This window comes from Cherax quadricarinatus, chromosome 59, assembly GCF_038502225.1.
Source record: "Cherax quadricarinatus isolate ZL_2023a chromosome 59, ASM3850222v1, whole genome shotgun sequence".
Taxonomy (NCBI): domain Eukaryota; kingdom Metazoa; phylum Arthropoda; class Malacostraca; order Decapoda; family Parastacidae; genus Cherax; species Cherax quadricarinatus.
This window is the reverse complement of record NC_091350.1, coordinates 23,535,224-23,551,093: the sequence shown is the minus strand read 5'-3', so window position 1 is coordinate 23,551,093 and position 15,870 is coordinate 23,535,224. Positions and strand designations below refer to the sequence as shown.

Sequence of the window (15,870 nt, the reverse complement as noted above, 5' to 3'; positions counted from 1 at the left end):
TTAGAAGCCACGGTCAGGGTCATAATACTCCTGATCAACACGTTAGCCACTGGGCCGGCTGGCTACAGTAAGATTCATCCAACTAGGTATATTTATAAACCATACGAAGGTTTGCATAGACACCACTGTGATCACAAATGTAAGTTATTATAGACGAATCTCCACCAGCGGGGCCGTGACGAACTTTAGGTCAAGTCTCCTCAAAGCCATCATCATGAATAACAAAGAAGGCACAATACCGTGACTGGAACGATACACAAATAACCCGCAAGCTTCTTTCTTTTATGTGCGGGTTATTTGTGTACCATCATCATGACTCACGAAATCGTAATGACACAATTGCAAACAAACCATATCACGGGTGGGAATAGAACCCGTGGTCAGAGGTTTTTCAGTACTACATCAATCATTTTGGCTCTCTATGTTTCGGGACCTATATGTAGTTCCAGTTTTTCCCAGTCTCCTTGTGATTGAAATCACCCATAACTAGTAACACAAATAACCTGCACATAGAAGAGAGGAGCTTACAACCACATTTCGGTCCGACTTGGACCATTTACAAAGTCACACTAACGAGTAGGACGGGTATATACCCGTCCAGCCCTGCTCTACTTTTCGTTAGTGTGACTTTGTAAATGATCTAAGTCGGTCCGAAACGTCGTCGTAAGCTCCTCTCTTCTATGTGCGGGTTATTTGTGTATCGTTCCAGTCACGGTATTGTGCGGTATGCAAGGGATGGGGTTCATCTCTCTGGGGATGGAGTGGTTGCATTAGCCTATTCAATTGAGAGGGTAATTGATGACTTGTCTAGGAATTTAAACTGATAGATTATAGATTTATGGGTGTTTGTGGGGAACAATCAGGCTGCAGCAATAGGGTTAAAAACAGCAATTACCGGGATACCTCAGGAATATGTTTAAAAGACAATATTCAAAATAAAGTTGCTAGTAATGGCATATCAATTGATCAACAAACAAAGAGAAATAGTAGAGAGCAACGAGTGACTAGCTCCCTTAAGGTTTACTATACAAATAGTAGGAGTCTAAGAAATAAGATAGATGACCTAAGATTACTTGCAAGTGTAGGTATTATGGATATTACTGGTATAACAGAGACCTGGTTCAACCTGAAAGATAACGAAATGCCTTCTGCATGCAACATACGGGGTTATAAACTATTCCACACTGATAGGGTCAACAGGAAGGGTGGTGGAGTGGCGATGTATGTCAGAGAAAATTTAAATTATCTTAGACATGATATAAGATTAAAAACATCGAACACAGAATCTGTTTGGCTACAGATTCTCGAGGGACGTGACAAAATAATTTTGGGTGTGATTTATAGGCCCCCAAACCTTGATAGGGAGGGCAGTAAGCTGTTATGGGACGAAATTCATAAGGCATCTAGATATGAAAATGTTGTGATAATGGGAGATTTTAACTTTAGACAAATTGATTGGAACAATATGACAGGAAATCTTGAGTCTAGTGACTTTCTTGATACGGTTCAGGATTGCTTTTTAGAACAGGTTGTGATGGAACCAAGTAGTGGAAACAATCTGCTTGACTTGGTTCTTGCCAACAAAGATTCACTAATTAATAATCTTGAGGTTAATGATGAGCTTGGGGAAAGTGATCACAAATCACTTAGTTTCAATATATCATGGAATTACCCAGTTAACTGCAATCAAATCTCTGTCCAAGATTTTCACTTGGCCGACTTCATGGGATTGAAAAATTACCTTGGTGGGCTAAATTAGGATGTCCTGACTATGGGTCAGGTAGGTGATTTTGGTTGCCAATATGACGTTTTTCAGAGCATAGTTCTAGCTGCCCAGACAATTTTCGTTCCGAGTAGGGAAATTAGATCTAACAAAAGTGATCCCAAATGGATGAACAATAGATTAAAACATCTCATTGGTCAAAAGAGAGGCATATATAGGCGTATCAAAAGAGGGGATGGGCAGTTAAGAAATCAATATATTCAATTAAAGAGAGAAATAAAGAAAGGAATAAGAAAAGCAAAAAGGGATTATGAGGCTACGGTCGCAAGGGATTCAAAGACTAACCCAAAAGGGTTCTTTCAGGTATACAGAAGTAAGATTAGGGACAAGATTGCCCCACTTAAGAGTAACTCTGGTCAGATCACTGACAGTGATAAGGATATGTGTGAAATTCTCAATACCTACTTCCTCTCAGTTTTCACCAAGGAAAATACTAGCAAAATTCCTGAAATAATAGATTACGTAGAACAGGATGATAATAAACTATGTACGATTGTGGTAACTAGTGACATGGTCCTCAGACAAATAGAGAAACTAAAACCTAACAAATCCCCAGGTCCTGATGAACTGTTTGCAAGGGTGTTAAAGGAATGTAAAGAGGAACTTAGCATACCTTTGGCTAATCTTTTAACATATCACTACAAACTGGCATAGTGCCTGATAAGTGGAAAATGGCAAATGTAATACCTATTTACAAGGCAGGTGACAGGTCCTTGGCTTCGAACTTTAGACCAATAAGCCTTACCTCCATAGTGGGAAAATTTATGGAATCAATAGTTGCCGAAGCAATTCGTAGCCATCTTGACAGGCACAGATTGATTAATGAATCTGAACACGGTTTTACAAAGGGGCGTTCTTGTCTTGCGAATTTACTAACTTTTTTCGCTAAGGTGTTTGAGGAGGTAGATCATGGTAATGAATATGATATTGTGTATATGGACTTCAGTAAGGCTTTCGATAGAGTTCCACACCAGAGGCTATTGAGGAAACTTAAGGCACATGGAATAGGAAGAGAATTTTTTTCCTGGGTAGAGGCATAGCTGACAAATAGACAGCAGAGAGTTTGCATAAATGGGGAGAAATCAGAATGGGGGCGCGTCACAAGCGGTGTTCCTCAGGGGTCAGTGTTGGGCCCGTTGTTGTTCACAATTTACATAAACGACATAGATGAGGGAATAAATAGCGACATACGAAAATTTGCTGATGACACCAAAATAGGCCGTCCAGGATGATTTGAATAGACTGATGCAATGGTCGGAGAAGTGGCAGATGCAGTTTAATATTGACAAATGTAAAGTTGAACAGGTAAATAACCATGCCACATATAAATTAAATAATGTAGTTCTTAATACTACTGATTGCGAGAAGGATTTAGGATTTCTGGTAAGCAGTAGTCTAAAACCAAGACAACAGTGCATTAGTGTTCGCAATAAAGCTAACAGAATTCTTGGCTTCATATCTTAAAGTATAAATAATAGAAGTCCTCAGGTTGTTCAACTCTATATATCCTTGGTTAAGCCTCATTTAGATTATGCTGCTCAGTTTTGGTCACCGTATTACAGAATGGATATAAATGCTCTGGAAAACGTACAGAGGAGGATGACAAAGATGATCCCATGTATCAGAAATCTTCCCTATGAGGATAGACTGAGGCCCTGAATCTGCACTCTTTCGAAAGGCGTAGAATTAGGGGGGATATGATCGAGGTGTTTAAATGGAAAACAGAAATAAATAAAGGGGATGTAAATAGCATGCTGAAGATTTCCAGCCAAGACAGGACTCGCAACAATGGTTTCAAGTTGGAAAAATTCAGATTCAGGAAGGATATAGGAAAGCACTGGTTTGGTAATAGAGTTGTGGATGAGTGGAAGAAACTCCCGAGTACAGTTATTCAGGCTAAAACGTTGTGTAGCTTTAAAAATAGGTTAAATAAATACATGAGTGGGTGTGGGTGGGTGTGAGTTGGACCTGACTAGCTTGTGGTGCTGGGTCTGGGGCCGTGCTCCATCCTTGAGTGGAGGTGACCAGACTGGGTGGGTCATTGGGCCAATCCAGGGGGGGTTGGTCATTGGGCTCATCCGGGGGGGACATGTACCTGCTTCGTATGGGTCAGTAGGCCTGTTGTAGTGTTCCCTTTTTCTTATGTTCTTATGTTCTTTTTTTGTTATTCATAACTAGTAACTTTGCTCCACCCATGTGAGCTCTTCTGGCCACCTCACCTAGTGTGTCCACTATTGCTCTGTTGCTCTTTTCAAAGTCTTCCGATGGCCTCTTGCAGTTCTGCGGTGGGCTGTACATCACTGCCATTACTACCTTAGAGCCTGCAGACTGGATTTTTCTTACTATGTAGTCTCTTTCGGCGATTCCATCCATTCCTTCCATTTCCTGAAATCTCCACCGGTGTTTAATGAGCGCTGAAACTCCTCTTATCCTTCTGCTATCTCTGTCTTTCCTCAGGATCTGCTGTCTGGATGGAAAGATTGCTTCTGTTATCATCCCAGTGAGTTTTGTTTCTGTGAGTGCTATGATGTCTTGATTCTTTCATGTCACTCTACACATTTCTGTGTTATTCTGTCTGCGTTCATATACCAAACACTCAACTTCTTTCCTAAAACTGTAGTCTGGAGAGTATGTTGGGGTAGGGGTAATGGGAGACTTAGAGAAGGAACTATAGGGGGCTGCTGTGAAGGTGGTGTTTATGATGATGGGGATGAAGGCTGTGGGTACAGTGTGTGGATTTTGGGTTATATTGTTTGGTTGCATTGGATTTTCAGGGTTGATGACCTTCTGTAGGTGGTTCTGAGGGAGGTTGTATTTGCTCTTCCTCCTGAATCTGGGTTCTAATGCCCATGCCCATCTCCGTCTTTGCCTCTCTTTCCTTCTTTAGTCTTTGTTCCCTCTCTTTTCAGTGTCTGCAGGATCTGTTTCAAGCCGATTGTTCCTTGAAAGTTACACTGACTGGCAGTTTTTTTCTTCCTCTTGCAAACCCCGCTATTCTCAGAAAGTTTGTCAGCTGGGCCATGTCGTCCTATCCCACTTCTTTCATGATACTTTCAATCACTTTTTTCTCCCCCTGTCTTCCTGCTTGATAAGTTTCCCCTTTAACATCCTGGCGCCCATAAACAAAGACTGATCTCTCTCTTTCAATGTCCAACTACATTTTCCTTTGCATCCCCTGAGTTGATTTAGTTGCCTCCATCGCAGCTTTCCTCCTTTCAATCATTCTCTATCTGATGCCCCTGTGCCCAGTAGTCTGTCATTTTTCTTTCTCAGCTTTTCTTGGGCACTGCTGTGGTCTGTTAGGGAATCTGTGTATAGCTTATCTCTTTCATTTTCTTCAGTCCCCTTGTTTGTTCGTGGTGTGCTCCTCTTCCTTTCCTGGGCTCTACGGTGGTCTGATAGGGCCTCTGCATACAGTTTAATTCCTTTGTTCCCTACAGTCCCCTCATTTGTAGCTGATGTAGCAGCTCGTGATGTCATGCCCGTACTGCTCTTTGGTTTTTTAGACTGTTTCAGATTTTTCAATTCCTCTTCAAAGATCTACATCTTAGCTTCCGCTGCTGTGGATTGTAGCTTCCATTTCTTGCTCTCTGCAGCTATCCTTTCCACCATTTCTTTCTAAACTCGTCTAGCTTCCTTCCCCACCCTTGTTCCCTTTTAATGACCTCTGCCACTCTATCTTCCTTTCCAGACTCATCCACCAGTTCCCTGGTTTTCCATCCTGCTCTCTGGCAATCCATTTTTTTAGTACCACAGAATGATTATTTGTAATGTGTGTTTGTAAGTGTGTGTGTGTACTCACCTATTTGTACTCACCTATTTGTGGTTGCAGGGGTCGAGTCGTAGCTCCTGACCCCGCCTCTTCACTGATTGCTACTAGGTCCTCTCTCTACCTGCTCCATGAGCTTTATCATACCTCGCCTTAAAACTATGTATGGTTCCCGCCTCCACTACTTCACTTTCTAGGCTATTCCACGGCCTGACTACTCTATGACTGAAGAAATACTTCCTAACATCCCTTTGATTCATCTGAGTCTTCAACTTCCAATTGTGAACTCTTGTTTCTGTGTCCCATCTCTAGAACATCCTGTCTTTGTCCACCTTGTCTATTCCGCACAGTATTTTATATGTCGTTATCATGTCTCCCCTGACCCTCCTGTCCTCCAGTGTCGTCAGGCCGATTTCCCTCAACCTTTCTTCGTAGAACAATCTCCTTAGCTCTGGGACTAGTCTTGTTGCAAACCTTTCCACTATCTCTAATTTCTTGACGTGCTTGACCAGGTGTGGATTCCAAACTGGTGCTGCCACCAGGCCCGGTGGCCTGGTGGCTAAAGCTCCCGCTTCACACACGGAGGGCCCGGGTTCGATTCCCGGTGGGTGGAAACATTTCGACACGTTTCTTTACACCTGTTGTCCTGTTCACCTAGCAGCAAATAGGTACCTGGGTGTTAGTCGACTGGTGTGGGTCGCATCCTGGGGGACAAGATTAAGGACCCCAATGTAAATAAGTTAGACAGTCCTCGATGGCGCACTGACTTTCTTGGGTTATCCTGGGTGGCTAACCCTCCGGGGTTAAAAATCCGAACGAAATCTTATCTTATCTTATCTTACTCTATGCAGCACCAACATGGGCCTGACGTAAATGTGTGTGTGTGTGTGTGTGTGTGTATGTGTGTGTTTGGCGGGGATGGGAGAGGAGCGAGGGAGGTAGGGAGAGGGAAAGGGAAGAGAGAGTGGGAGGGGTGATAGTGGTAAAGGGGAAAAGAGATGGAGAGGGGGAAAGAGAGGGGAGTAAGAGGACAGAGAGTGATAGGCAAAGGGGGAGAGAGAATGGGAGAGGGAGAGGAGGAGGAGAGAAAAAAGGAGAAGGGGAGTTAGTGTGTGTGTGTGTGTGTGTGGGTGTCTGCGTGTACTCACCTATTTGTAGTTGCAGGGGTCGAGATATGGCTCCTGGCCATGCCTCTTCGCTGATCACTACTAGGTCCTCTCTCACCCTGCTCCATGAACTTTATCACACCTCGTCTTAAAACCATATATGGTTCCTGACTCCACTGTGTCACTTGCCACACGACACCGCTTCCTGACAACTCTGTGGCTAAAAAAAATACTTCCTAGCATCTCTTTGACTTAGCTGAGTCTTCTGTGTCCCATCTCTGGAACATCCTGTCTGTGTCCACCTTGTCATCTTGGTTCTCCATGTTTCGGGACTCACATGTGGCTCCAGGTTTTCCCAATCAATCTCCATGTGATTGAAATTGTCCTTAAATATTACTTTGCTCTACCATGTGAGTTATTCTGGCCATCTCAGCTCTGTTGCTCTCCTCATATTCTTCTGTTGGCCTCCTGCAGTTCTGTGGCTGGTTATACATCACTGCAATAACTACCTTATGTTCCCCAGACTGAATTGTACCTATGTACTCCCATTGACGAATTTTGTCTATTCCTTCCATTTCCTCAATTCCCCATCGGTTTTTAATGAGTAGTGTAAATCCTCCTCCCCCTCTGCTCCTTCTATCCTCAGGATCTGATATCCGGGTGGGAAGATTGCATCTGTTATCATCCCGCTGAGTTTCGTTTCTGTGACGGCTATGATGTCTAGGGATGGCTCCTTGGTTCTTTAATGCCACTCACATTTATTTGTTATTCCGTCCGCATTTGTATGGCAAACCTTCAACTTCTTTTCTAAAACTGTGGTCTGGGGAGAATGTTGAGGTTGAGGGAAAGGGAGATCTGGCAGGGAACTATGCGGGGTTGCTGTGGGGGTGGAGTTTGTGATGATGGGGTGGGAGCAGAGGGTATAGTGTGTGGGTTTTGGGTTAGATTGTTTGGTTGCATTGGGGTTGTCATGTTTGTGGTCCTTCTCTGGGTAGTTCTGAGGGAGGTTTTATTTGCTCTTCTCTCTGAGTCTGGGTTCTCCTGCTCATCTCCGTTGTTGCCTCTCATTCCTCCTTGCGTCTTTGTACCCTCTCTTTCAGTTTCTGCCTTTCTTCTTGTGTTCTGTCACAGTCGAGGTACACCCCCTGATACTTCTGTATGTCCATTAGTTGTGCTTTCTGCTACAGGATCCTGTTTCGAGGTGATTCTGCCTTGATAATAAATTTAACTGACCGTTTTTTTTCCTCTTGCAAACCTCCCTCTTCTCAGAAAATTTGTCAACTGGGTCGTGTTGCCCTCTCCTATTTTTCTCATGATACTTTCAATCGTTTTTTTCTCCTCCTGTCTTCTTTTTTCTTGCTTCATAAGTTTCTCCTTCAATTTCCTGGAGCCAGTAAACCACAACTGACCTCTCCCTTTTGTCCTCCCACTGCATTTCCCTTTGCATCCCCTGAGATGATTTAGTTGTCTCTATTGCAATGTTCCTTCCTTTAATCTCTTCTTCATCTGATGTCCCTGTGCTCAGTGGTCTGTCATTATTCCTAAGCTTTTCCTGGGCATTGCTGTGGTCTGTTATGGCCTCTGCATATAGCTTAGCTTCATTTCCTTTGGTCCTCTCATTTGTTCCTGGTGTGCTTCTCTTCTTTTCCTGGGTTTGACAGTGGTCTGATAGGGCCTCTGCATACAGTATAGCTTCTTTGTTCCCTACAGTCCCCTCGTCTGTGACTGATGTAGCAGTTCCTGATGCCATGCCTATAATACTCTTCGGATCTTTAGACTGTTTCAGATTTTTAAGCTCCTCTTCTAAGCTCTGTATCTTGGCTTCTGCTGCTATGGTTTGCAACTCCCATTTCCTGCTCTCTGCAGCTATCCTCTCTATTTTCTTGCTAAGCACTTCCAGTTTCCTTCCCCACTCTTCCTTCCTTTTCCTGAGCTTTGTCACCCAATCTGCCCTCCCAGTTCATCCACCAGTCCTCTGGTTCTCCGTTCTGTTCTTTTGTAACCTATGTTTTTTCTTTTTTTTTTTTACCTCAGAAAGAAAAACTTGTGTGTGTTCGTGAGTGATGTGTGTGTGTGTGTGTGTGTGTGTGTGTGTGTGTGTGTGTGTGTGTGTCTGTGTGTGTGTGTGTCTGTGTGTGTGTGTGTGTCTGTGTGTGTGTGTATGTGGAGGTGTTTGTTGTATGGAGGGAGAGGGGGAGGGAGGTAGGGAGGGAGGGAGAGGGATAGAGAGTGGGAGGGGGAGACAGTGGCAGAGGGGAGAGAGATGGGGGGAAGGATAGGGGGGTATAGGGAGAGAGGGGGATAGGAAGTGAGGGAAACGCAAGTGGAGAGGTGGGGAGAAATAGAGGGAGGAGGAGAAGGAAGAGGAAGATGAATAGGAAGAGAAGAGGAAGAGTGAGTGAGAGAGAGAGAGAGAGAGGGAGAAGGAGTACTCACCTAATTCACCTAATTGTGGTTGCAGGGGTCGAGACTCAGCTCCTGGCCCCGCCTCTTTACTGAGTGCTACTAGGTCCTCTCTCTCCCTGCTCCATGAGCTTTATCATACCTAATCTTAAAGCTATGTATAGTTCCTGCCTCCACTACGTCACTTTCTAGGCTATTCCACTTCCTGACAACTCTACGACTGAAGAAATACTTCCTAAAATCCCTTTGACTCATCTGAGTCTTCAATTTCCACTTGTGACCTCTTGTTTCTGTGTCCCCTCCCTGGAACATCCTGTCTGTGTCCACCTTGTCTCTGGAGTGTGGGACAGTGTGGCAGAGTATGTGTGGCAGAGAGTAGTTTGAGTGTAGGTGTGAGAGATCAGTGTTTCCAGGGGTGGCAAAGTTTCGTGTAAATGTTTGTGTACACACAACGTGTGTTTCCAGGGGTGGCAAAGTTTCTTGTACATGTTTGTGTACACACAACGTGTGTTCTCACACGCTTGTGTAGTGTTCATGAGGCCTTGTAGACTCTACACTAGACTCAAGTTTTTGTATCTTAATTTGTATTTAGTACAGAGTTCTTTCCTAGCAAAATGTAACCTTTTCTATTTATTGTTGTCTCCAGTGGCACTAGTCTAATAAACACCTGCCTACCTGACCTGACTTCTGGATTTAAATACCAAGTACTGTGTATAGGTGTGTAGCTGTGTGTGTGTGTGTGTGTGTGTGTGTGTGTGTGTGTGTGTGTGTGTGTGTGTGTGTGTGTGTGTGTGTGTGTGTGTTGCTGTGTTTGTGTGTGTTGTGTGTGTGTGTGTGTGTGTGTGTGTGTGTGTGTGTGTGTGTGTGTGTGTGTGTGTTCGTATGTGTGTGTCCGTATGTGTGTGTGTGTGTGTGTGTGTGTGTGTGTGTGTGTGTGTGTGTGTGTGTGTGTGTGTTCGTATGTGTGTGTGTGTGTTTAAGTGAAGAAGCTAGCGTTTAATAATCAGTGTTTAATAATTCTTCCTCAGGTTACATCTGAGTGCAGTACAGAAACAGCTTCCACACCAGCTAGCGCAGGTGGTGGCGTGGTATTCACCATCCCTGCTCACATCCCGCCACCTCCTCAGTATTGCTCTACCACTTGTAACGAGCTGTCGCCCACCCAGCACGCTTTACAACACACCTGTGGCACTCAAAATGTGCCACAACGCACCTCAGATCCCCAGCACACTATTCCATGGCCCTCGGGTAGTCAGCACACGCTTCCTCGCTTTTCGGAAAGTCAGCACTCTGTACACCCTGCTCAGGACATCCAACACACTTTACAACAAACATCTCCATTACAGCATTGTCTGCTGCGAACTTCCTCGATGGAGCGAGGCGAAGGTCACACCGCGGGTTCTCGTAACTGCTTAGCTGGAACATTGCTACCAGCACATACCCAGCATCACGGAACTCCTCCCACCTTCTCCTTACAGTATCCAACCCATGCGCAGATCGTCTACACCTCAGGAACAGATGCTGTTCTTCAACATCCACTAGGAATACCGCAGGTACCACAACCGGCAGCGATCCACTACGTGCAACCTCATCCAGGGCTCGGAGGCGATGCTCCACCCACACTTACCACTAACCAAAGGGGCGCCCCTGCAGCACATATGTATGCGTCGCAACATATAGGTCTAGGGATCACGTCGAGCCAATTGGGAAGAAATTCACTTCATCAGAAATCTTTGCTGTCACAGGATAGAATAGAATACACAAAAAAGCCCTCAAACATAGTGCCACAGGGCAGTCAAGAGTACGCAGAAGAGACTATAATCATGGCGTCACAGGGCGGTATAGAGTGTGCAGGGGTGTCCCAGGGGGGAGTAGAGTACATAGAGAAGCCCTCTAGCATGCACTCCAGCCCTCAGAGTGGAGCCAGGCAAGTCTCCTGGACCGGTGGCCCTACTCACGGAGAGGAAAGTGCTGTGTAGTTTCTTGCGGTATTTATAAATTTCACTGTTGTGTCCTTTACCACTGCAGTTTTACTCTTTACTAAGTTTCTCTTATATTCATATATAAATCAACAAGTGTTAACTTACGGAATGGTTAATTTAATTTAGCAAGAGTCACATTGGGCTAAGTTACACTTCCTATATGAGCACCTGTAAAATTTCTGAATTTGTACGTAGGCGAGAAAATCTCCATAACGATTGGAATGTAGCTCAAAACCTCGAAGTAATTCCTGTAATAATAAGTAAAATATATAAATACTTCCTTAGTTACGGTACATAACCTTAGAGTCTAATTTTAAAGTGCTAAATATTACATTTGAATTAATATAAGACACTCTGAGTGGTCGATACTCCTACCCCTAAGAGTGAGATAAAAACTCTGCCTAAATGGACTCACCAGCTATTTATCCCCCGACCTCCTTGACAAGAGCCGCTGGAGAAGCCACCAGACAGTATCCTGTTATGTGTGACAAAATTAAATATAGATCTGAATAATTATATAAAAAATTCATTTGGCAAGTCCTCTTACAAAATACTTAATTTTCTCACTAGGCTACTGAACAGTATATTCATATAACAATGTTAATAATAATAATAATAATAATAATAATAATAATAATTATAATAATAATAATTATAATAATAATAATTATAATAAAAATACAATAACACCTACATCAATTATTAAGTATTCGAATATCTAAATATTAATGAAAATAATTTTAATATCTCTGTTGTTGACTGTAAGTTACATGATCGTGTTAATGTTTTAGACTGCTTTCCAACGTCAATTATTTCTGAACAGTTTTCATGACTCTCAGTTCACTGCAATGATGAGTAATGTTAAATGATAAGAGGAAAATATTCTAAACGTTTGGATATTTTTCATGGATAAATATTTTGAAATAAAATTATACAGAATTGTATAAAATATTGAAACTCCTAAAATTTGGAAAAGTTTTATATTTAGATTCTCAATAATCTCACGAAATATAGTTGTTAATTAATACCACAGGTATAAATTACCAGGTTCACGTATGTCTATTTCTTGCAGGTTATGAAGTTTACAGATGAGTGTTCACTGACTTGACACAGATATTGTAATATAACTACTGGATAAGAAACCACTAAATTCACTCATAGATGTATTATTAATTTCCCAGATATATATTAACTAATAAGGCTGAGAGACATAAGACTTCTCTCCTCAACGAAGTACATTTCTTGTAATTGAGTTCTCTAACATTTAAAAGGTTGGGTTTCATTTCCCAGTGGATGAGGATTAGTGGTAAGACAAGTAGTAAAGTGGGAATCAATCTCTCAGAAATTAAAATAAATGTCCTAAGCAACTATTTTTTTTCATTTCATGTATAACGTTAATATCTCCTCAGAAGATGTGTGAGTAAATTTCCAATCTCACCTTATGATATTACTAACATACGTATATATGAGGAGTTAAGGTAAGATATAAACAACTATTGGAGGATAGATGGGCTAGTGAGAGTATAGGCAATGGGATCGAAGATGTATGGGGTAGGTTTAGGAATGTAGTGTTAGAGTGTTCAGCATTAGTTTGTGGTTACAGGAAAGTGGGTGCGGGAGGGAAGAAGAGCGACTGGTGGAATGATGATGTAAAGAGAGTAGTAAGGGAGAAAAAGTTAGCATATGAGAGAGGTTTTTACAAAGTAGAAGTGATGCAAGGAGGGAAGAGTATATGGAGAAAAAAGAGAGGCTGTTTTTTCTCCAGTCTTGGACCAAACTGCATTCACGTGCAACAATATTTCCCCTCTTTTTTTTCTTGAGTAGGCACATTCCTGGCCGTCTTTGGTGCCATACACAAGATAGCTAGGACGAAACACAACTGTAAAGAAATGTGAAGAGCGCGGCTCCTATTGGCCAACCGGTACAATAGAGTGCGCGCCAAGTTTGATTCAGTCTTCTGCCGAAAACGAACTGTTGTTCGGATGTTTCGATAATAATTTTAGAATTTTGCACTTTCCCCAGGACCTGTTCGGGTATAGACGAAGTTCGGATAATGGCAGGCCGGATACGCGAGGTATCACTGTGTTTATTATTATTATTATTATTATTATTATTATTATATATATATATATATATATATATATATATATATATATATATATATATATATATATATATATATATATATATATATATATATATATATATATATATATATATATATATATATATATATATATATATATATATATATATATATATATATATATATATATATATATATATATATATATATATATATTGCCTATAAAACTGGACTTACTGAATAGGCCAAACTCCCTTAAAAATTGGATTTAAAAAAAAATGTTTTTCATAATGATAGTTATAGTATATCATTGACAATGATGAATACAAAAATTGGGGATGACCAAACTTAACTTGAAATGTGTGTATATATTGAATTTGTGATTATGTGTCTGTGTGTTTACTCATCAATGTAATCACCAATATGTAATTGGAGGGATTCCCTTGAGCCCTCCTCATGGTACTTACCCTTCAGCTCCGAGAGTAGTCTTGTTGGAAACTTTTGCACTATCCCCAGTTTCTTGATGTGCTTGACCAAGTGTGGGTTCCATACTGGTGCTGCATAGTTCAATATGGTTCTGACGGACACGGTGTACATTGTCTTGAATGATTCCTTACTTAGATGTCAAAAAGCTTATCTTATATTTGCAAAACGTGCTTTACCTGCAGCAGTTATCTAGTTGATATACGCCTCTGATATGCTGGGAATGATACTCACCCCTAGGTCCTTTTTCTTGATTACGGTTTACAGCCTTTGCCCTCCGTACCTGTACTTCGTCTGCGGTCTTCTTTATCTTTCCTCTAGCTTTATACATTAGTACTTGGTAGAGTTAACCTCAACGAGCCTTTCAAGATTAATTTGTAGCCTTTCTTGACCTATGTCTTGTTGTGTTCTCCTCATTAGTTGCACGTTATCTGCAAACAGAAATATCACTGACTCTGTCCCTCGTGTCCTGTCATTTACTTATACAAGAAACAGCAGCGGCCCTACGACTGATCCTTGTGGGAACCCTACTCGTGACATGCACCCATTCCAACACCGTCTCACGAGCCATCACTAGTTGCTTCCTTCCTGTTGGGTATACCTTGATTTATAGATATTCCTGGCTATTCCTCGTCTAGCTTTTGTACTTGTCTTTTGTGCAGTAGTGTGCCAAAAGCCTTCTTCCAGACACAAAAAATGTAATCAAGCCATCTCTCTCCTGCTTTACTTCTCTTACCGTGGCATAGAACTCCAGTAGGTTCATGAAACAGAATTTTCCATCCCTGAAACCTTGCTTGTTGTCATGTAGGATCCCACTTGTATCTATGTTCTCGACCACTCTTCTTCTCCGTAACGTACTATACATGTCAGTGATGCTGGTCTGTAGTTCAAGGTTGCCTGTCTCCTTAAATACTGGGACTACACTTGCTGTATTCCATACCTCCGGCAGTTTTCCTTTGTCCTGATAGACTTGAAGATTGTTGCTAGCCGCACACACAGCGTCTCTGCTCTCTCCCTCTGGACTGCATTCGTGGTATCTAGTTCACATAGCAGCTTCTTCACTTACTTCTCAGTTGTGCATGATACGTCCAACGCTTCATGGTGCACTCTAATGCTGTTTGCTGGCAGCCTTTCTGTCTTCAGACTTCCTGGTTATTCCTTGAGAGCTCCGTACCTTCCTTGTTTAACCTGATTACCTTGACTATTGTCTTCCTTTGGGTTGGATTTGGTTTTTCAATACTTTGTCATTCTCAAATTGCCGTTGAGCCTCACTTCTGATACATTCATACTCCTTTGGACTCAGCTCCTTGTTTTCCTGAGTTCTTTGTCTTCTATACTTTTTCCATAATTTAGCTTAATTGGTTTTGTTCTCTTCACTTCTTAGCAAATCATGTGCTCATCCTAGCCTTCCTAGTGTTTCTGTTACTCCTTAGAACGATCCTCTTCTCCATCTCTATGCACTTTCTGGCTACAACTGCCCAACTGCTTCTCTATGCACTGCTAATTCCATAGGGAATTTGAAACTCAGGATTGTGTGACCGCTAGTGTCAAGGGGCCTTTCTTATGTAATATCTCCTATGTTGGAGCCACTCAGTGTGAATATTAGGTCCAACTTTGCTGGATCATCCTTCTCTATCTCTCTCTCCGGCTGTATACCTAACGCGTTAGTGCATGCAGTTCTCCATTACTACCTGTAGCATCTTAGCCCTCCACGTATGTGTAGGGCTAAAACCCCCATGACCAGTAGTTCTGCCCTGTTCATGTGGCTCTTCTGGCCACCTCAGATAATGTATCCACCATTGTTCTTTTGCTTTCATCATATTCTTGGCTTCTTGCTGTTTGGTGGAGGGTTGTACATCACTACTATCTATGCCTTGGGACCTACGTCTTCAGTGTGTCTAATGTGTAACTATGAGCTTCCCCTCTGTCCATTCCTCTCATCTTCTCAAAACTTTACTCGTTTCTGATATGCATTGCTTCTCCTGTGTTCCATCGGTCTTTTCCCAAAATCTGATAACCATTTGGGTTGATTACGTCTGTTATAATCTCCATCTGTCATAACCATTTTGGGAAGATTGTGTCTGTTATTATCTAGCGTTGTCTCTGTGAGTATCATAATCTCTGGGGATGCCATCATGAAAAGTGCCACTCTTCATTCTTATTTGTTATTTCATATCCATTGGAGCACCATACCTTCAGCTTCCTTTTCATTACTGTGATTTGGTTCGTGGATTCCTGGATTACCAGTCGTTAACCAT

At 42.1% G+C, this 15,870-nt stretch overlaps 1 protein-coding gene across 1 annotated transcript in view; it reads left to right on the top strand.

The window, feature by feature from the left end:
• Positions 1-12,371, top strand: part of LOC128698835 (nephrin-like) — an 829,595-nt gene extending 817,224 nt beyond the window's left edge. Inside the window, exon 16 of the mRNA XM_070097658.1 lies at positions 10,090-12,371. Coding sequence (XP_069953759.1) covers positions 10,090-11,040 — 951 coding nt within the window. The 3' untranslated portion in view covers positions 11,041-12,371. The remainder of the gene's footprint in view (positions 1-10,089) is intronic.
• Positions 12,372-15,870: the final 3,499 nt, after the last annotated feature.